Consider the following 22,468-nt stretch of genomic DNA (forward strand, 5'->3'; position numbering starts at 1 on the left):
AGTTATTTTAGTTTTCAGAATTTAAAACAACATACAGTGTCAAATTTTTACAAAGTTTATAGAAAGGCCAGGTTGGTGAGCCTTTCCATAAATATGGAAAATAAAGAAAGAGAGATAGCCCACTTAGAAATAAAACAGACATAATTTCAACAAAAAGTGCTCCATAAACTGCTCTTAAAGGCCTTGTACCATTGGAGCCCTTCTATTTTAGAAGTACTTCCTCCCAGCAACAGTCTATAACCATCACTGCTCCCAATAATCTCAGTTGGTTTTTATATTTCTCTTGTTATTTGCACAGTTTTTCTCATTTCAAATAACATTTCTGCTATTTGCACATCTCTGTTGTTTGCACGGTTTTATCTTCACTTCTGGTAAATAGACTGCTGGGTTTTTAATGCATAGACACATCCACATTTTGCACAGTTGGATATTTATTTTGACTAGTATGCTATTTTTAATAACAGCACAATACTTTATGTTATAATTTTTCCAAACTGTGCAATTCTTATTATTCTTAGTCCTGTTTTTTCTTTATATTATTTTTTATCTTTGTGTGAATCTAGATTTTTTGATTGTCTGCCACTTTTTCCCACTTTGGAACAATAAAAGGATATTTCGTCTTAAAACATTGATAAGAACTTTTGAAACTGCTCTTTCTTAATATGTTTATGTTTAAAAATATTTCTACTTTGCTTTTGAAAGAGCCATAGTGAAGGGGCCAAACTGTTCTATTTTCAAATGATGGATTAGATGAGCACTCTTTGAGATGTACAAAGCTTTGGATATTGTTTTCTAACCTATACAGAACAGCTGAATTTATACTGAGACCTTATTATGCAGAGATGGAGTTATTAACTAATTAAACTTCTGAAGGCAATTGGTTGCATGAGATTTTATTCAAGGGTTTTAATGTATAGATGCTGAAGAAAATTGTTGGACACTTTCAAATCTTTTTTGAAAACCATGAGCCATTTTTCTTCCACTTAAAATTGCTTTGTCCAGAAATTGCTTTAAAGCTGTTTCAGTAAATACATTCACAATTTATGCTCCTACAGCAATTTGTTTTATCAGCTAGTTAGCATAAAATAAAGCACAGATCTGTCCAGACAAAAGAAACATGAAGATAAGAAGCCATATTTTTGTTTCCTCGACATATATGTGTCTCTGAAGCACAATGAAATTATGATCAGATGACTGCAGTGACCTTTCTTGTCATCAGTCACAAACAGAAAGGATAGATGCAGTTTTTACATCAGTAGGCAAACACTACAGCGATAGCTTTACATTCTAAAAATTCTCTGCACAGAGAGAGTTAGTGAATGGGAGCGATTATCTCAGTGGAGATGATTAAACCTGGAAAACAGCCTGCAAACATAGCTGTTTATACATTAGCCAGGTGGATTTGTATTGAGTCTGCCGAGCAAGGTTGTCCTAAATATAATCATGCTTGCCTTGGGTGGTGTAGTATTTTTGATATATGTCTTTTTGCTGTTGCCATTATTGCCATGAACTGTCAGGGGTGGAGCTGCACTAAGTGAACAGCTAATCTAAGCGGCGCAGCTATATGACTTGTTCTGCGTAAAAATAGATATAATAATATAAGGTGCTTGGGTTCAACCTGGCATTGATACATTCTTTGCTCTAGGCCACAAATCACTCACTGTTGAAACAGGATGACAGGTACCTTACAATTAGGCCAGGCAGCTACAAAAGCTGAGGACATGCTCTTGCCTGGGGAGAAACAGGCTCACTCACCATCTTCTGTGTGCTCACTCCGGACAAGAGGGGCTTGTCTGCCCCAAAGCTGCGTATGGAAGAACTGAGCCTCCTCTTTGTATTAACTGTGCAATGCAAGGAGGTGTCAAGGACACACATAGAAAGGACTCTGATCCTGTCAGCGTACAAGTATGTTAGGTGTTTGGAGGATGTATTTGTTTGTGTCTATGTCAGAGAAACTTGTAGTTTGCTGAGCTGACAGAGTAATGGATACAAACTGCAAAGGGAGATCAGAATGACCGTAATCATGCAAATCTTATGGCGAGGATACAGAGCAGAGCTAAAGTGTTAATAGTTTTTTTTCCCTCAATTGAAATAACCCACAAGAATCTCATTTCTCCATGATGGAGCCTTTCCTGGAGCCATAATGTGGCATCTCAGTGTGCATCCGTGTTTTACTGTAATTTCCCCCCGCCGCTGCAGGAGATTAGCATTATCAGCAGCCACAACAACCCAATTTGTCCTCATTGCTATGGCAGGCGCGCAGAATTAAATGTAATCAGCCGGCTAGCATATTTAACTTAGATGGCCCTGTGAGGACCCTTATTCAGAACCCTGTGCCAATTCAAATGGTCCGCTTCTCATCAAAATGTTCTTTTAACTGAGCTGCTGATGTTTAAACTTCTGTCTGACAGTTTGAAAGGGGCTTCAGTAGACCTGTCAGTCAGCGCCGCGGACATGTTTAAACAGCTTCCACATTTGTTCAAATAGGCCTCCTAACAACTAAACCCATGATTACAAGGATTGATAAATGGCTGTAGTGTTTCATAACATGCTTGTTGACAATACTAATGAGTGCAGTAATTACGACTGCACAGTTGCACCGTAGACACTCTTTTTACACATTTGTCATAACAAAATTCCAAACTTTTTCAGATGCAAATTTGCAGGATTGCTAGTATTTTTCAACCAAGTTTAAAAGATTAATACAAAAGCTCACGATGACTTTATAGGCAGATATTCTTATATGTCAAAATAAGAAATTTAGCTTTATTCTCCAAGTTTGGGCTCCGGTACTTCTTTGCTCACAATAAATGTAAATGTAAATGTAAATAAAGATTTAAAATATAAATATACTGTATATAAAAAACAAAATATAACAAATACACAATTTTCTTGTAAATTTGTATATTTAAAGTTTTTTTTTGTTTGTTTTTTTTTACAAAAGAAGAAGACAATATTCAGTTAGTGAAATATGGTATTGATCTGATAATTCTTAAGTGGTTTACACAAAGTAGTGCCTATCGTGGATGGCTGGATGGATGGATATTTTAGACAATGTGATTGGTTTATATCTGTAGATATTGGATCCAGAGAAGTTAAATATATATATACAGTATATAAAAAAATTGAAATATTTCTACTTAAATGATCAGTAATTTTAACAATAAAATAAGTTACATTAAAACTCAAAGATATACTTAAAATATTCACATTATGCAGTAGCTTGTCTTACTATAAGCAGTCATTTTTTGAATAGTGCTCACCGTATTCAATAAATCCTGTTGCATTCAGTGCACAGAAAGATGGCTTTGCTGGCTTTCAAAGGTTGCCAGATAGGTTTCGGAATACAGTGTTCAGTTTAAAATGTGAAACTTACAAAGTTTGTTTTTCTTCCTTCAGGCGAAAAAGTCTGTTTGTTCAAATTTATTGAAGCAGATTTTATTTTCCCAGCCTCTTGTCGCCACATTCAATATTGATTGAAAATCCTCTGAGTGAGGTCAGTGTGCCAAGACCAAACATGATTTAAGTTCATTCAACTGTTTGTGTATGCTGAGAACTTTTTTTGTGTGTGTTTGCAAATCAATACTGATGAGTCGAGTTTCTACAAAGCGAAAATAGCCCACTTGCCAGATTTTGTGTTAGAAGAAGAGTCTCCAAGAAGACTAACACTGTATGCAGAAGCACTGAGGTTCCGCACGTTAAAGACAGTTGAGCATAAGCTCTGAGGTCCCCGGGGCATCTGTGCAGAGCTCAACCTGGAGTCTCGCCTCCTCTCTTTCTGCCTCTTTGTTTTGCAAATGGATTGTGGGGGGAGGAAGCAATAAGATGCTGCAGAGACTCTGTTGTTCCAGGGTTCTGCTTTGCTCAGCAGTGTGATCCGACCGAATCCATTTATTTTTTTCTGCGCCGCTATATTCTCCAATTACTGCATCTCGCTGAGTATCCAGCGCCTCAATTTGGCTGTGAAGCCTGCTGCAGCAAAGTGAACTGGGCCGCCGTTTGATCACTTCATCTGTGATATGAGACCGCAGCCGAAGGACTCCTGAGAAGAGAACGTTATAATATTTTTTATTGTGATGCAACGTCTTGAAATCTGCTGTTATTAGCTGATGGAATCTCCTTTTATGAAGAAAGCATTGTTGTTTCCAGCCTTTTTTATGTAGCCTGGGCATAAAGCATCTTGTGCTTTCACCAGAATTTAGTTTACCTAGCTGCTTTTGTTTGCAGAAACTCAGCCAGCCTTAGTGTTTTCTGCATTTTAGCAAATGTTTTGGATGGATGCATGCTTTTGCAGCTGGCCACTTTGTTGCTCAACTAAAAAGACATGCCCTTCACTGTGCAGAAATGACTGCTGATTGTGCTTGCACTGCACTGCATTGCAGGCAGGCAGGCATCTTACCTTGTGAAACAACATGTGTCCTTTGCCTGCAAACCCCCGAGCGGTCCAGCACAGATGATCAATTTTATCCAGTTCTGTGTTGCTCAGCAGCAACTTAATCCTATAATACTCGGGTATTTGTTGCAACTGAGGCTATGCCATATTTCTCTGTGGGTTTCTTCTGTCATCTTTGAAATGTGACGGGAAAATCTCTGACTTTATATCTGTGGTACACAGTTATCTTAAAAACAACGCAATTCAACCACAGAGCCAGTGGTTGAATTGGCTCTGCTGCAGCAGAACTTTTACAACTGTCACATTATCTGTAGTGCAAAAGCTATGATGTGCGAGCACATCTAAAGTTGTTGCTGTGGTTTCTGTTTCTTCTATAAGTGAAAACACAATTGCTTTTTTCTAACTGTCTCTTGCAAAAGTATCATAATCAATGCAACCACAAACTTCCATATTTTACTCAAACTATGTGACTGACAAATACATAGTATATATCTGCAAAGTGACAGGAAAATATTCTTTTTTTAACACATAAAATTCTGAAGTGTTCATTTATATTCATCCCCTTTACTTTGATAACCATAAATACTGTAAAACCTACTGCCACAAGTTGTCTTTAGAAGTTTATATCAATATAAATAAAACTGTTCTGTGAAGGCTCAAAGGTTTGTTAAAGAAGTTTATTGAACAAATAACATCTTGAAGACCAAGAAACATGGTAGATACATCAGAAATAAAGTTGTGATGCAGCTAAAGCAGGTTGAGGTAAAAAAATCTTTAAACATTTCCCTAATGACTGTTTTTTCCACCATATAATCAGCTTGACTACAAACCTACCCAGACTTAGCTGTCCAATTAAACTGACAGACTAGTCAAGATGAGCAGTTATCTGACTGTCACCAAACAAGCCATTTGAATTTTTATTTTCAAAAACATTCACAAACCACACATTATTTTTTCTACTTCACAATTTTGTACAACACTGAATAAATTTTTTGGGTTGCAGTGTCACAGAATGTGAAAATGTAAATGGTTCAGATTAAAACAGTGAGCAGAGTCATTTCAAAAACTCTGCAATGCATTTACGATTGTTTGAATCTCTGGTTTGTCTGCGCCTTCTTCTGTTTGCCAAGTTCTCTGCGATTTTCCGAGACTGCAAGCCACAAACAGAACCAGATATTACCTCCACCACTCAGACCCCAGCATGCTGAATCACAGAGACATAATGACACGGCAAAGCAAAGATGCACTCCCACTGCTCCACGGCAACTACAGAAAGGATGGATTTAAGACAGCATCCGAACAGTGTGCCCTTTGCAGCAATTTAAAGTACGGGCTGGGAGTACGCAACTAATTCAGCTGCATTAATCAGGCAAAACACATTACCGGGCAAATCACGGCTGAGCAAAATGATGAGCTGACATTGTTCTGCCAGTCAAACAGTCTGATACACATCAGTGATCCAATCGTACGACACAAACCAAGCACAGAGTGGAGCAATCAGTGGAGAAAAAGCCTCTGCTGGTTCTTTTCTTTCATTACAGACATGACCCAGAACACTGGTCTATCCATCAGCCTGTGTTTATCCAGTCACCGGCAGACTAAATGACTTCAAGAGGCTGGATAAATGACAACTAGTGGGGGGATGCAAAATGTCCAGATCATCATTTAACGTCCATCTCATATCCGGCAGCTTAAGAGATGTTCTCACGGCAAATATTGACCTCAGAAAATCAATAAGGAATATTGCAGAGGATGAGGCAAGCTGTTATTGCACAGAGAGTGGGGGATTTCTTCTGAAAAGTTTCTCTACCTTTGTGTATGTGATTGAATTGGTTCATGGGACAGTTGCAAGAAATATACCAAGGAATCAGCATCATGATTTCAGACACTTACAGCCTACATTCCCATCCAGGCTCCCATAGTTCCTGGTGCCAGTAATTTTGTTAGTTTGAAAAGAAAATGACCAGAAGATGAGGCCACGTGAAATTCTGGATAATTTTAGTTTTAATCTTTCAAATTGTTGGAACGGTTTTTGCTAATTCTGATGCTTTATTAAAAAAATATATTGAGCCTCGCAAAAGCAAGTCGTAGCACTTTTGTTTAAAAGAATTACATGTTTATAAAGAAACATGAAATGTCTATCAAAGCTGTTTAGCTTTTCTTTTCTGCATTTCATGGAGTTCTGGAAGAATTATATCGCTCCAAAACATAACATTGTCTATTTTCCACTATGTCATTACTTTTTGTTTATTTTGAGCTTTGAAGTTTATATCTTTCTTCATTTTGCCTTTGAAAATATTGGTTTATATGTTCTGATGCTATTTTTTGATGCTTTTTGGCAATTTATGACAGATTCTCTTTGTTCAGTAGTTTATTGTACTGTCAAATGGTCCAGAGCTAATCTCTGGGCTTGCAGAAACGTTCTGTCGGCTTAAACAACTTGTAAAATAGATGTCATTATTTTAGACATTATTATATGGCACCAAATCCAGTGTGTCACAGTGAGTAACTGGAGCACTGCGAGCCAAATCCCATTACAAACGGCATTGAACTTCATATCTTTCAATGAGACAGACATGCAGTTAAACGGTTTAGGAGCAGCCCTGCTGCAATCATGCTGAGCTGGAATCCAATGTGCATAAACATTTTTGATGTCACTGCTCGTGATTAGAATGTTTTTTTTTCTGTGCTGCAGCACTGGCTGAGGTTTGCGGCTGGCAGGTTGAGGGGTTTTTAGTGGTATTTATGTCTCCAGCAGACAAGGCCCTGGCAAGGTGAGCTAGACGTTAACTCAGAGGAGTGCAGTCAGGCTTGCGGCCAAACGTTGTCAGCCTAATGCCGGCAAGCAGTCCAGGAGGAGCAGTCGCAGCATCTGGATAGTCAAGCTCCATTAGGCTCCTGGCTCTGTTTTACACCGGCTTGCGTTACAGCCTTGTTGACAAATGGCAGGAGAGGTGGTGTGTGTGATATGAATCAGCTCAGGGGACCTCCAGCATGAATATCATTCCCCCTCCGTTACTCCCTGATCTTTCCTCTCCCTCCTTAGCTGTTGTCGAGAAACTCTTGCAGCTGCCTTCCTGGGATTCATGGGGACAGCGTTAACTCTCAACCTTGGTGAAGGACTAAACACAGCCTCTGTCCTTGCCTTCACACTGCTGCTGACAAAAGAAAAGGACCTCTGCATTTAAACCCTTTCTTGGTCTTATGTCAGTCCAGGCAACTGCAAAATCCTTGCAGCTAATTAACTAAGTACATCTGAAGTAAGGGTTGAGCATCTTTGATGTAGTCTTATTTTCTGCCTTATTGCTGAAATACTCCATTATTGCTAGTGCTCTATAATGGTATGTTTATGGGAAATTTCAGTATTTGAGCTTTTAATATTAATTTCAATGTCAAGATGCAAATCTGACAATGAAAGGTTGTTTTCTATGAAGTTGTAGGTGCCACTGTTACAACAGCTTTTCTGTATGATATTTTGGCTTTTACCAATTATAAATAGATTATTTTCCAGGAAACTTTATGTCAGATTCAATGTAGAAAGCACATTTTAAGTCAAAACAAAGAAAGCGAGGAAGACACCATGTATGACTAAAGAAAAGAGTAGGGAGGCAAGGCAATGAAAATGGCATAATATACAAATACATGATATGTGTATATTTTTTTTTATACCTTTTTGATCGCTTCACTGCAACTGCTGTATTTATTGCAAGCTGATATACAGTATATATATATATTTTTAAAAAAGAATAAATTGCTCCCACATGTTTGACTTGATGAATGTGTTTCCATTGTGTTTGTGAATCCAGAGCAGAAGTAAAACAGATAAAGCAGTGAAAAACAGCTAAAAAAACGGAGCAGACTGCACTGCTTCATCACTTCCCTCCTCAAAGTTACTACCAAATAAAGAAACTTTGGAAACAAAATGTCAAGTTTTGATTCAAAACAAACAAACAATCAAACAAAAAACCCTTCTGACTTGTTAAATTAGTAATACATTTCACAACTAATTGTAAGTTTGGTCTTTGGGGAGCAGCAGCAGACCTCAAACTTTACGATAACTCCTTATGTAGAATCAGAACCAATGACATACCCAAGCTCTTTATTTTATGGCTTGAGGCAAAGTTGCATTTGTTCTCTACTCTTATTCATGTTGTTTACAGAGCCACACAATTCTAAATCTCAAGATTTTAACAGAGTATAGCATAAAATTACGCTCTATGTGGACAATGTTGTTCTTTATTTGAATGATGCTGAGCTGACTCTTTCAAAAGTGATCAGTTTCTTTTGCAAAGGGTAATTGTTAGAATACAAGTCACTTATTGAAAAACCAAAAGCTCTTACATATTATTCAGTCTGTCAGAGATTTAGTCAATCTGAATGAGATAGAAAAGGAATCGATTATAACTTACACTTTCACCATGTATTAGTGCATATATGTCAAAGAATGTGCTGTTTATAGGGTAGTTTAATGAAGCAAACCTTACAATGTTGTGTTTCTCTTAAACACACTGCTTTTCTGGAGGATAAAACATGCAGAGAGAGGCTGAGGTGGGTATTGATGTGTAATGCCCTTGGACTGAAGCCAGGGAGGTGAAATGGGATAAAAGGGAAACCGTCACTGATATGTTGACTCAAGGTTATCCTTTAAAGAAGCTACATCTCTCTGTCGTCAGTTTTTTGTTTAGTTTGTTCTTGCTGCTACGATAGAAAAACATCCCAGCTTCCCATTGAATTTAAAGATTCCTATCCATTCATCCCTGTGTTCTCACAAAGCTTACAGTAGTTACACCTAAAACACAACTTCTGAGCTGGAAGAGAGAGACTGTTGCCTTCTGGGATGCAATCACAGACAGAATGGAGCCCACCCTGTCTTCAGGACTCCTACCAGCTAATAGAAGTGGCAGTTGATCATTTTTAGTTAATAGGTTCAAATAATCCCCTGTGAATGTCTTGTGCGATCCCTGGACACTACATGTATTTGCAATCAGTGTGTTATGGTCTGACAGCTTAACTCCTGCTATGGCCAAATGGCTCTCTACATGCTAAACAGTAGCAACAATAAATCTGTTATAAATTTTAACATGATATATATTTTTTTCTTTCTCCATTCCCTCCATGCTGCTGGTTTCTACCACAGGAAGTTGAGGTTAGTCTCTCCTTGTCCTTTGTTTTGTGTTGTGTTGTTCAGTACTTTGGAAAAGTATTAATATGCCCAGAACCTTTTCTCCTAACGCTAAAACCATAAATGTTAATGTATTTTTTTTTTCCAATATAAAGTGACAAACTACCACCAAAGGGAATAACTGAGAAGTGGAAAGAAAATGTTGACATGGTTTTTACATTTTTACAAATGTGTACAAAAAGCCGTCTTTACTTTAATGTCACTAAATAATATCCAAGATATTCAAGACAACAACCCTACGCAACCAAAGCTACAATAAACTGATTTAGGTAAAAGATAGAGTCCATAGAGTGGCATTGGCAAAGTCCAGACCAAAATGTAGCTGAGAATCTGTGCTTTAAAATTAATGCTCACAGATACTCTATGTCCCACCTGACTGAGGTTGAGCTGTTTTGTAAAGATGAATGAATAAATTTTTTTAATAAATAGATGTGCAAAGCTGGTAGAAACATATCCCAGCTGCTGCAATTGTTGAAAAAAAAAAATAGGTTACATGAAGTACTCAAGCAGTTCTACTGTATATACACACATCAGAGCTTCCAGATTTTCATAATTCATAAAAATCCTGCATCACTTTCCTTCATCTCCACAATTATGCATTGCTTTGTGTTGGTCTATAATACAAAATCCAATAAAGACCATTGATGTTCATGATTATACCACAACAAATTTTTAAAAAACAGTTCAAAGATAAATATGATTGCAGGGCAGGGTATGTGTTTGTTCAGTCACGTCTCGCAGGCTGCCTGATGGGTGAGAGATAATTCTTTTTAAAGCACAAACACACACCCAAATCAATATAATACAGCATATATTTCTGCCGCAGTGGAGTGCAGCCTTTGACTCCAATTCAGCTGCAACACAAACACATTCAGAGTTAGGCGCATTAACATGCAAAACACAAACAGCTAAAAAACTTACAGCCAAAGTCAAACTCACAGATGCTTCACTAATGATGAAATAATACGAAACACAACTCATGAATAAGAATGTATTCTTTCTGAGATGAAAACTGTAATATCAGGGATGAAAAAAAAAGAGGTGAAAACTCAAAGCGCATTCTTTTCATCTCTCACTCTGTTCACAGTATTTGGAGCTGCCTTTTGGGTGTTCTTGTTCAGCTTGACTTGAGAGCTCAGTCTCCGTATCCCCTCACCAGAATAAGTCTGAGCTAAAATGATCAGACCTGATCCTCGGGGTCCTTGCTAGGACTTGTGCCAAATAGTAAGCAGTTGATCCTCGCTGTCCTGACAGAAGGAGAAATGGGTCAGAGTGGATGAAAACGGGGGAAACAGAATTTATCATTCCAGCACAACGCCTTCAGGGACAACTTAAAAAAATGTGTTCGTTTGCAAATATTCCCTTAGCAAATATTCCCTGTTCACGGAGCAGGAGTGGAGATGTATTTAAAGTTCAGAGTCTGGCTTTGTGAAGATTACTTTAGTTTAGAAACTATGTCTGCATGATTCAAAATGTGTTTAGATCTTCACTCTTTACCGGGGAATGTAAACAAACCTCTTGCTAAAGATCCTCAAGATCCTTCATGTTTGCTCAGTTTTCCCAGAACTATAGAAGTGTAAATTATTTTTGATCTGAACTATTCTCTGATGTGTTGCCACGTCAACGAGTCAAGGAGGGAAGCGCTTCAACATGTTAGTCAACACAATACATACTTGCAAAGGTGTGTAACAACTGAAGCTTTTCACGTTTGTTTTATTTGAGTCTTACTATATAGATGTAGCAGAAAAATAGTAGGAAATGGCAAATGATTGTCCATTTTTTGCAAGTTTAATCTGTAAAGTGTGACATTTATTCTCCTGAGTTAAAACATTATAGATTATCTTCTTTCCCATTGAAATCCAAGGCAGTTGTGCGATAGCGGCATGTAGTTTGGAAGGGAACAACATACTGTGTCTGTTAATTGCTGCTTGTTTGCATATAAGACCAGCTTTACCTACTCCGCTGCACACTAGGGTACTATTAGTTGTAGCTTCATGTCAAGTCGATATTAAAACACCAGGAGGGAATTCAGCCTAGAAAGTTTGCTTAAGTTTGTTGCTCTAGCTGCAGCTTCTGTTGTTGTATTATTATGGACAATAACAGGCAAGGTTTTATTAGTTTTCTTGTTTTGTGTCCATACCCCAGCCTTCCTCAAAGATGTATGGTTTTCAAGACTTCTTCAAATAGAAATCTGACAAGGATAGCAGGCATTTATGTTCAACTCCACCCCAAAGTCATTACTTTGTAAGGGCAAAATAGCACAAACCCACTTAGAAGAGCTGGAGATCTCAAGTTTCTCTACAAATTCTCAATTTAATTTAGGTCTGGACTTTGAATAGGCCATTCTAATGCCTGAATATGATATGATCCTTTGTAACTTCACCACAGTCATTTAGGGTCTACCATACTGTTGTAAGGTAAACCTTTGCAGTATGATACCATCATCCTTCGAGGTGAGGATTGCGTATTTAAGGTGTTAACTTTCAGCCACATACAGTGTTTTAAACATCCATCCACACTAATACCTTGAGAAAACGTACACATTCAGTAGGAAACATGCAAACTCCCTTCTGCATAATAACTTCAGCAAATGAAGTCAGTTCTGAATGTTATTTATAGCATATGGCTCACTTCTTATATATTCTTTAATTATGTATGCTTATCTGGATTTTCATTATTGCATGAGTGAGCTTCCCTGTTGTTTCTTTCTGGCATAAATAATTAAATCGAATAATGCAAATATTTTTGTTTTACAGGACGACTACATCAGAAATGCAGAGGAGACCACCGGCTCTGACGAAAGTGAGTAGCAAAAACAAAAGTTCTTTCTTTTCATAAAGAGCAAATAAGTCTAAGCTTTCATTTGAAGTGTTCTTTTACAGAGAATGTAAAAAGCATTTTATAATAATATACACTATTATCAAGACAATCATGTTATAAAAAAACCGGAAAATATAACTTGCCATTATGCATAATTTCTAGGCAATAAAATGGCATGGCACCTATTATGAAAGCATTGACTTCTTTTAGTACTTGCTGAGGTCAGACAGCTGGATTGGAGCACTTGGCTATGGTGTCTGAGCTTTGTTGAGGGTGAGAACACAGCTGTGATTCAGAAAAGTAGGGGTTGTGCCTTCAGTTGGATCCATTAGTTAGAAAAAAGCCAGCTATAATTGCTTTTGTTGCTGAGAGCTCAAGTCAGAACTCCCACCAGGCATCATTTTCATCCACAGGGGTCGGTTCCTTGCTGAGAAAAAGAAAATCTCACCTTTCGAAATTCAGCTGCGGAGGAGGAACAGAGAACATGTGAATGTGAGGTTTAGCTACCAGAAAAATATTGTTATTTACCTTGGGCATTTAGAAAATTTACTTATGGAGAAAGTGCTTTCACAGATTTCCTACTTTCACAAATAATCCTTTAAAGACACTTAAGGACCTCCATATGCAGAAAAAAGTAATTATTCTCCAGGTGAATGACATTTCAATCACCTCCAAACCTCATTAACGTTACCTTTTTTTTCTGATACGTAAAAGAGATTTCAAATAATTAAGTTGTTATTTAAAGGGCACCAATGCAACAAGTGGTTACATTTTTGGAAGTTTTCAGCAAATCTGAAGTTACTTAAGACATTTCTCAAAAACATCAGTACTGATGCGCAATAATTTAATTGCAAAATACAAAATAGAAATATTATCAGGATTAATAGATTTCAATGATGTTGCTAAAAGGAATATTTCAGACAAAATGTAATATAAAAAGTTGTTACACAGTCAAATTAAGCACCAAATAATAATAATAAAAAAACCTTTTGAAAAAAATCAAAAATGCCCGATGGGTGCATAGGGGTTAGATAAATTTGTGGACCTTTGATGTCAAATCAGCAGCTGCAGTGTGTTATGTAAAATGTTTTTAAAAAGATTTCTGATCCACTACTACCCAGGAATATTCATGCTCTGCCAGGTCTAATGGGTCAGACTTTCCCAAGCAGAACATTGCCCTCAAGCATTGCCGTGTTTTTGCCAAAATGCCTGCCGCAACAGTTTGTAGTTTATGCTGTAGTACAGTGGGTCACACTGGAGACAAACCTTTATAAAGCAGACTTCACTGTCCATGTCAATCAGAGGGCTTTTAGCATTTTGTTTTGTTAAATATGTTCTGTGTTCCATTGTATTTCCTGCTTCCAACATATTAATGTCAGAAATGACTAAAATAAATCAATAACTAAAATATTTTTGCTTTAAATCTTTTTAGCTGTTTCACATGTTGTGATCACAGTCATTCAAATCTATATTTTCCTTCTGTTGGTCACTCTGGTTTGAACAGAATGTCTAAGCTGATCTCTAGAGGGTTTAATGAGGTTGAGATCAGAACTACTGGCAGGTTAGCACATCCTCCTTCCATTCTGGATGAAATCTCCAATAAGCTTTTGAAGGATTTCATCTCAATATTTCAATGTCACCATCACACTATCTGCACCATAAGCTAAAAAATGCATGATCAGGACATAAATATTCATAAATACCCAGAGTCATGTAAAATCTAATTGCTTCTTTACCATTTGTATCCCAAGATTTTTCACTAAGGAGGAATTCATTTGTTTTTCTGAACTGATTTTGACAAATTATGAGACTGAAACTTATTGCATCCATTAATATAGTTTGAAGAACCAGTTAAAGGAGCTATGGTTCTTTTAGAAATCAACAAAAGGTGATTTCTAAAAGAAGACATCACAAAGAGATGATCATGTTCAAATTCCATGTTATGCAGTCTGAAAAAAGACATCTCACACATGTATCTATGTTGCTGGTTTCAGCTGCAGTGTTTCCAGTTAGTAAGAAGTTGGGTGGTTGCTTTGCCTATGCAACTGTTCAGTTTTACTCTCCATCCAGCTTTGGGCTCACTCTTTGAAAGGTCAGAACCATAAACTGTGTCATCAATCATTTCACCCCCCCCGCCCCCCTTTATGTGTGCTGCTCACATTGCAGCTAATTAGCAGACCTTTTTCAGTAAGACTGCTGAATGGGGAGTGGTGGGGTCAGACTTAACACCCCACCCGCGCTGCCTTAAGCTGGAATTTTTCCCACTCATCTCTGAAAACAACAAGAGGAATAACTTGTGTAATCCTGTAAAAAAAAAAAAAAGCTTTGCTTGCTGGAGTGTGGGTGGCGTTCATTTGAATACGATTGATTTCATCCCCCATCACAGCTCCCTCTGGAACTAATTCTGCAGATCTAATTGATCAAAGACATCTTCTTTGAAAATTTCCCAAGACAGGAAAGACTCCTGGAAGGTGTAGTAGCAGACCTGCAACAAAAGACACATCAGAAAATTTTAGCCTCTGACTGCCTTTCAAGTGAGCTGATTGAGACATCAGCTCAACAGATTGCATTTAAGGAAAGCTCTAAAAGCCTGATGCTTTGACTTAACAGAGGAGCTGCCATTCTTAACCCTGATGTCTTTTGTGTGAACTAATTTTACTTCTTTTGCTTTCTGAATATTTTAATAAAAATGTTCTGCTCTAGTTTCTATAACTTTCACAAATCGGAGAACATATCTCATGAGCTGACAGTCTAATGGGCCTGTCTTCCTTAGACTTTAATATTTTAGAAGTACAATGAGTGACCAAACGTCTTTCCAAAGTAGGTTTTATTTTAGCCCACTGTGCTTTAGTAAATGGAAAACAAATGGATGTTCAGTGGGTCCACCGATGAGCCCAGCTGCCATGTTGATATTTGGGGATTCTGATGGGAAAACATGTCAGAAATATGAAATGCAAAAGCTGATGGATTTCTGTGGAAGCATGACTATAATGAGAGAAACTGGATGCAGTGTTCAAGTGCGATTAAAAAGTATTGACTCCCTTGTAGATTTAATATCTTTTTTGTCACTTAAATGTTTCAGATCATCAAACACACTTTGAAATCAGTCATTTGTCAGGCTGGTCCTATCTATTTCAGTGAATTCTTGATTTTACAAGTTTAAAAGCCAGACCCAGGCCTAATTGCTACCAAAAGGGAACTTTGCTTTCAAAAACATGTGGCCAAACAGTGGACCAGCTATGCAAGGATTTCTTAATAAAGCAGTTTGTGAGATTAGATCAAATCTGTCTGTCTTTGAGTTTCATTTTTTCATGTCAAATAAGAATACATAAATTATGTTTATAGTGTGAAGCTACACATTGCTATTGGAATCTATAATAATAATAATAATAATAAAAACCATTAAACTTTTTTCACATGAACAAACTGCAATATTGTGAGGAATTATGACAAAAACAGTGAAGTCAAAGTTCTTCAAATATGCCTGTTAGAAGAAAGTGTTATGTTGCAATCAACTAAACAAAAATAATAATGGATTTAGGATTAACATGGGCAAAAAGTGTATTTTATACTTATTATTTATTATCACTTAAATTAAATTTTCTGCACAGTTAAAAACATAAATACCCTGCAGTGAAACTGCAAATTAAAAAATTATCCTCTTTAAAGCTTCTGACTCATGTTTTCCACAACCTAAAAGCACTAGGTAAAATTTTAAACACCATGATTCATCTAAAATATCTGCCTCTGTATTATATCATCTAGGTGCTGCATTCGACACACATGAGAGCATACCAATTGATACAAAAAGGCGGAAAAGAAAAACAGACAGCATTATTAAAGGCTGGTTCAAATATTTCGGGAAAGACTGGACATATTTTTTGTCATTGGGTAATTATAAACCAGAATAACCAGATATCACGTGTTGTTCCTCATGGTTTTATTATTTGGACAATTTTATTCTCTGCTTCCCCTAGTTCAGATTATGAAGTACTACAAAGTCTTTCACAACACATATTCTGATGATACACAAGTCTACGTATATGACTGTGTTACCACATGAGCCCGGTCCACTACAGTTAAAACTGAACATATTAGGATTTATGGTAGTTTTCTCATAAAGCTAAAAAATACATGTATCATTTTTTTTTGTTTTTTGTCCTTCCTGTCCTTTTTGAAAATTCCATTTTTAAAGCTTGTGCTTTATGAATAATATCTGCCATGAATTCATAATGAGCTTTTGTATATAACAAAAAACCCCTTTTAATATTTTTATAGATTTGTTTTATTTGGCAGTATTTTATGTTGGAGAGGTTACTGGCAGCGCCTTAATTAACAAGGTCCATGGGCCAAATTTGCTAATATGTGCAATGAAATCTGTTTATTGTTCCTCTGCTGGGACAAATCAAAGTGTATTGGTCACAAAATCTTTTATATGAAATGTTTTTTTTACTTCAAATTTTATGAGCTATGAGCTATGAGCACTGCTCGACTCTGAGCCCTGTTTGGCAGAGCTTTCATGCCACAATTTCTCTTTGGGACTTAATAACGTTGTTCTGAAATAGTTTCTATTTTTTTAACCTCAGTAGGAAGTAGAGCTAACTTAGATGGGTCTTCAATTTCATTTGGAGCAACATTGTAAAAAACATACTAATCCAATCTCACTCATTATTTTCGGTCTAGATCTTTTTTATGTTTTCATAGCAACAATTTAACTTTAAGAAGCAGTTGGGTAATTTAGCCGTTAGCTATTCGAAGAGGTGTAAGCATATTGCCAGAACACAAGGCCTTTCAAAGAAATTTAAAAAGCTGATACTAGAGACTGGGATTGGCTGTGCTGTTTCTCAGCACATCCAGTTTATCTAAACTGGATGCTTTAGATAAATTCCAGTTACACATAATAAATGTGGTATTAGCAGGCTCTTGCAGCAAATGGTGACATAGAGGTAAATCAGCTATTTGATCACTAATAAGAAAACTAGTGAGTCTTTGTAGCCTCTCGCATAATATTATCTGGCACTAGACAACTAGACAGATCTAGAGCAAATACCTGTTTCCTGTGTTGCTTCAGCTACTGATGCTCTAACTTGCACCTGTTTTTTTTCTTTCTGTTTAAGAAAAATGAACAAGATAGCAAAATGTTGCTATCTTGTTCATTCACAATGTTTTTTTCTTGAAATATTCCAGTTACAGAACCAAACACACTACAGTCTTCTCTTGGGAGAACTGAATATGTACACCGTATCATAATATCAGTACAAAGATACTCACCTTTGTCCAACATCATAAAGTAAAAAAAACAAACTATTTTACATAAGATAGTTTATTAAATTAGTGGACCTGTGAAGTAGCCATAAGATTAGATAGAGAGATCAAGTGTGTATGCTATGGAGAATGTAGATACTTAACTTTGAAATGTCCAAAAGATTGCCAACATTTTATAATCCAATGTTTTACATGAGAAATAGAACTAATGAATGAATGCCTTCAGCTTGCTGTTATTTGCTTAAATCGCGTTTTTTGTTCAAAAGTTCCAGGCGAAATAAACAGCTGATACTCCTCAGTACTTCCCACAGTAACAACGTCCACACTGAAGCGTGTTGCCGTGTGCCGTGAATGGGCTTATATGAAAACAACTGATGATAGCATGTGCCCCCACAGTACTGTCATAGTAACATGCTATGACCCTCACTGTATGTTTTTTTCTCTCCTAACATACATGTTTAATGTTAGAAGAACTCAGCAACAGTAAGTTTTCTGGAACTCGGCTAGAGTTGAGACCTCATTTCTCTGTATATTACACAAGGATTTCATCAGCTGCCATCCCCCAAAGCAATAAAAGTATTATTTTTACTATACTTAAAATCCGACTCTGGGTTAAGTCTTGCATGATTTACAAAAAAAATCTCTAATTAAAGCTTTTAAAAAGGCTACTAGTGACCTAAATATAGCTTTTAAACATTTATTAAAGGAGGTCTGGAAGTATTAGTGAAAAAATTGATAACTGGAATGAAAAGAATTCTTTGAAGGGTTTTCAAAAATGACCACAGTTCCTTAAACAGTTCCCATTTGTTTAAAAGAGGATGAATCAAAAGCACTTTCTCTGAATGCATCTACATAATTTTGTCTTGAAGTTTGCTTAGAATTGATGCAATAATTATCACTGTTAAAATGCACCAGGTAGAGAAGCATGTATAAGAACAAGACGAACAAACGCTCATTGTTAAGCAGCGCACTATGAAAAGGTAATCATGCAAAAACACTATGAACAATTTATGTTTTCTTATTATATCAAATAATGCGTGGGTTCTTTAGAAAGTCTTCAGTTTCATTCTACCCAGCTCCTTAAGGTGGTACCTTGACACCAGATCTGCAGAAATCTGGCTTTCCGCCACTTGTTTAATGTCCAAGTTGACTAAAACAGCTGCTTGAAGCTGACTCAGGATTTCACAGCTTAAATTTCTCTGAGCGACTGCCTCCCTGCCAGTCACTTTTAATTTGATCTAGAGCCTCTGAGTTTTCTGAGGCGACAAATGGACTGCGAAGGTGCGACATCCACTTTCCAGTGGCATTGACCGTTGGCTGAGGCAGGTGGAGGATGCTGTGCTATTTCCGTCTCGGTCTATCAGTGGAAAAGAGGCTGGCATTGAACTGCTTGACTCTCTGAAGAGATGGGGGGGGAAAGAAAGATGTAGAGAACAGAGGGTGGGGGTTTGTAGGGAAGAAAAAAGGGAATGCTTGAGACATAGATGGGAGTGTTTGTTTCTGTACGAGAGAGAGGAGGCAAGATGGGGAAAGACAGTGACGAGTTGACATGGGGGAAGTGAGATGTGGCAAGCCGAGAGGAGAAGATGCTCAATCAGTGCTGTCAGGTTTCCTTGCAGTCAGAGACAACTGCCTGAGACTGCAGGCATTGCTACAGATGATGTGCCGCCTCACTAATGACAACCGGGCGTCAATGTTTTTGGCAGTGCAGACAATTGGCTCATTTGTGAGCACTGCTGGAATTATTTTTCACCGGGCACCTCCTGATTTCCATTGCACTTGCTTGCTTGTATAAAACATTGTTTTATATTACTTCCTGATTTCCAGTGGACTTGCTTGCTTGTATAAACATAGTTTAGTGAGAATGAAAGATAATTTCAGGCGGTGTATTGAATAAACTGAAATTGATAATGCTGCACGAAGAAATGGCAGCTCTCCTTGTTTTGCGCATTCTCAATAATTTTCTTGAACACATGCTCCTTGTCAAAAAGAACAAACAGCAACAACATGTCTCTCTATTTCAGGAGATAAAAACAGAGATTTCAAACTTTTTAGCTGTGACTGACAACTCCGTATCTACAATGTTGATTTTTGTTATGCATTCACAGCTGTCGACACCACTAAGGACCCCTGCCAGAATGTGAAGTGCAGTCGGCATAAGGTGTGCGTTGCTCAGGGCTACCAGAGGGCCACATGCATCAATCGCAAGAAACTGGAGCAGAGGTAGGAAAGGTTTCAATCCTTGAATAAGAATGGGTCTTGGTTTATGTCTGCAAAAGATGATGCATAATCTGAGTGGACCAGCAGTGCATTGCCAAAGTATTAATCTCCTTTTATAACATCCTCCACATCGTAACAACTATAAGCTTCAGTGTGTTTTCTTGGGATTTTATGTGACAGACCAAAACAATATACAGTATATAAACCATTCTATTGTACAATGTACATACTGTATACTGCTGTTTCATTTGGTGGACAGCTTAAGAAAACTGCACAATGTCTCTAGTTTAAAAGAGGCTGAAACTGCAGAAACCTTTTTCCTGTGAGGGGGAAAAAAGTAAAGCTTCTGAAACTGTAATATTTTAAAATCATGATAAACCAACCCTATACTGAATCATTTATTCTGAGGACTATTGCCAAAGCGGAGCAGTGCTGAAAAAAAGAAGAAAAAAGAACAAAGCACTGAGTTTTGATTTGGTTCTTCTGTTTGTGTAGATTTATATTCTTGGATTAAAGAATATTTGGAGATATGCATGACATTACATGAGGAAATGTTATAATTAGTAGTCATGTTAACTACAAATTGAGCTTGAATAATCAAAACTTACCAAATACCACAACTCAAAAAAAATGATCCCAAACTGCCAGAAAAATGTTCTTTTACAATCAATATGCACAGTAATATTAAGTTTCATAAATGGTACTGACCTCAACCCCATTAAAATTTCATAAACATTGCTTGAAGGCTGAGTCAAGCCAAGACATGAACAGATTTAAATGAGCCCTGCAAGAAGAGCAGTCAAATATTTAAGTCAGAATTATTCCAGCAGCTTCTTAATGTTTTTAAAGAAGCATTTGGGTTTTCTGCAGCTTGTTAATCTAGCTAGATATATATCCTGATATATATCAGGATATATCAGGGTTTATACATAATTTTGAAACAGTTTGATTTAGAGAAAAATCCGCAATACATTCCATACTCACATACTTATCTTTATTCAGTGATTCCACCTTGAAAATATAACATCCATCTATTATCTATACTCTAGTGTTGCTGGGGAGCTGGTGCCTTTCTCCAGCAGCCATTGAGCAAGAAGCGGGGTCAACCCTGGACAGGTCATTAGTCCTGTCACAGGACAAGTAAACATGCACACACACACTCACACCTAAGGGTGATTTAGATTTTGAACCATCTGCTCTACCCTTGAAAAAACATAAAATCCCACAATTAATCCCATCAAAATTGACAATAGGAAGTTTATGCTAAAGATGATTGCATGTAAACCTTTGCGCCTGCATGTAGGTTTCTCTCTTCGCAAAGAATCTTTCCCGTTCAGTTGTAGACATCTTTTTCAAAGCATTTATCTTCCCCTGAGCTCATTTGTTCCACTTTGATTGAAAAGCAAATGAGCAGTGTTGCCGCCTGAAATGAATTAATGGAGTGAATTATTACTACCTGAGAAATCTATCTGCAGCGACAGGCGTTTATATTTTTCAATAAAGTGCATCATGTACAGACTCGCTGCTGAGCGGAGGGTAGGGGTGCGTGGGGGGGATGTGTGTCGAACGGTGGGTAATGAGCAAGAATGTAGCTGCACCAAATCATCGCAGCACCAGTGAACGATAGTGACGATAGCAGCTGAGCCTGATGCTGTTACCTGGTAAACATGGGGACTCTCGGTTTGTTGGCTGTTGTAAAAACCAGAACAATTACAAGCTGTTGAATATTGGATCTGTTCAAGCAAACTACAAAAATATTTTCTCACTTGTGTCTGATTTAATTTCACACTCCTAAGAAATATATCTGCCTTGGAGGTTTGTGGAATGGAATTATATCTCACTGACAAAAACAGTTGAGGAAACAATGATAAACACAAAAAGAATTTGGTCGCAGTCAGGGGAATAATCAAACCAACAACTGCAATATAAATAGTTTTGTTGTCAAGGAGTTTACTCACTGACTTGATAGGATAGCATCGGCAGTCCAGTTATGATTTTGCATGATGCTGGTTCATCGTATGGAACCAGTTTGTACATCAGGACACTCACACCTGTCATCCTACTCCATATCATAAAAAAGCCTCATTAATTATTTTTGTTTTGAATGTTAGAGATGTAAAAAGTCTGCACACCTCTGTTAAAATTAAATTTTTTTGTAATTTATAATTTGTAATATAAAAAAACAGCAACCTCCAATTATAGAAAATGTGATTAGAGTAAGTTTTTTTAAAATTAACTCTGATTGAATATTGGACAACTCTTCTTAGTAGAATTGGTAGAGAACAACCCGAAAACCACTAAGCCTCAGGCTTACCATAAACTGGGACGTTCTGGAGCAACTGTGCACAGTGAAGTGAATTTAAGATTAGCAGAGTGTGTGAAGGCATAAACCAAATAGGAAGCGCTTCCTATGAAAACTGAGAACATTATTCCACCAAACATGGTGTTGGCAGCATTGTGCTGAGGTTAATTTAACTAACAGCGGTAATGGTGCACTGCACAAAATGGATGAAATGGTGAAGAACAATAAACAGCTAATTTAAATGAGCTAGAAGGTTTGTGTTGAGAAAATTGATCTGAAATTTAAT

General features: G+C 37.2%; 1 protein-coding gene across 2 annotated transcripts in view; it reads left to right on the forward strand.

The window, feature by feature from the left end:
- LOC114152103 (testican-2) overlaps positions 1–22,468 on the forward strand; it is a 41,946-nt gene that overhangs the window by 10,441 nt on the left and 9,037 nt on the right. Inside the window, exons 2-4 of one of the 2 annotated variants that reach the window (XM_028029821.1) lie at positions 9,531–9,539; positions 12,332–12,377; positions 19,769–19,883. In XM_028029821.1, the coding sequence (XP_027885622.1) occupies positions 9,531–9,539; positions 12,332–12,377; positions 19,769–19,883 (170 nt within the window). The remainder of the gene's footprint in view (positions 1–9,530; positions 9,540–12,331; positions 12,378–19,768; positions 19,884–22,468) is intronic. The other variant, XM_028029822.1, reaches the window with a different exon arrangement.

This window comes from Xiphophorus couchianus, chromosome 10 (assembly GCF_001444195.1).
Source record: "Xiphophorus couchianus chromosome 10, X_couchianus-1.0, whole genome shotgun sequence".
Lineage (NCBI taxonomy): Eukaryota > Metazoa > Chordata > Actinopteri > Cyprinodontiformes > Poeciliidae > Xiphophorus > Xiphophorus couchianus.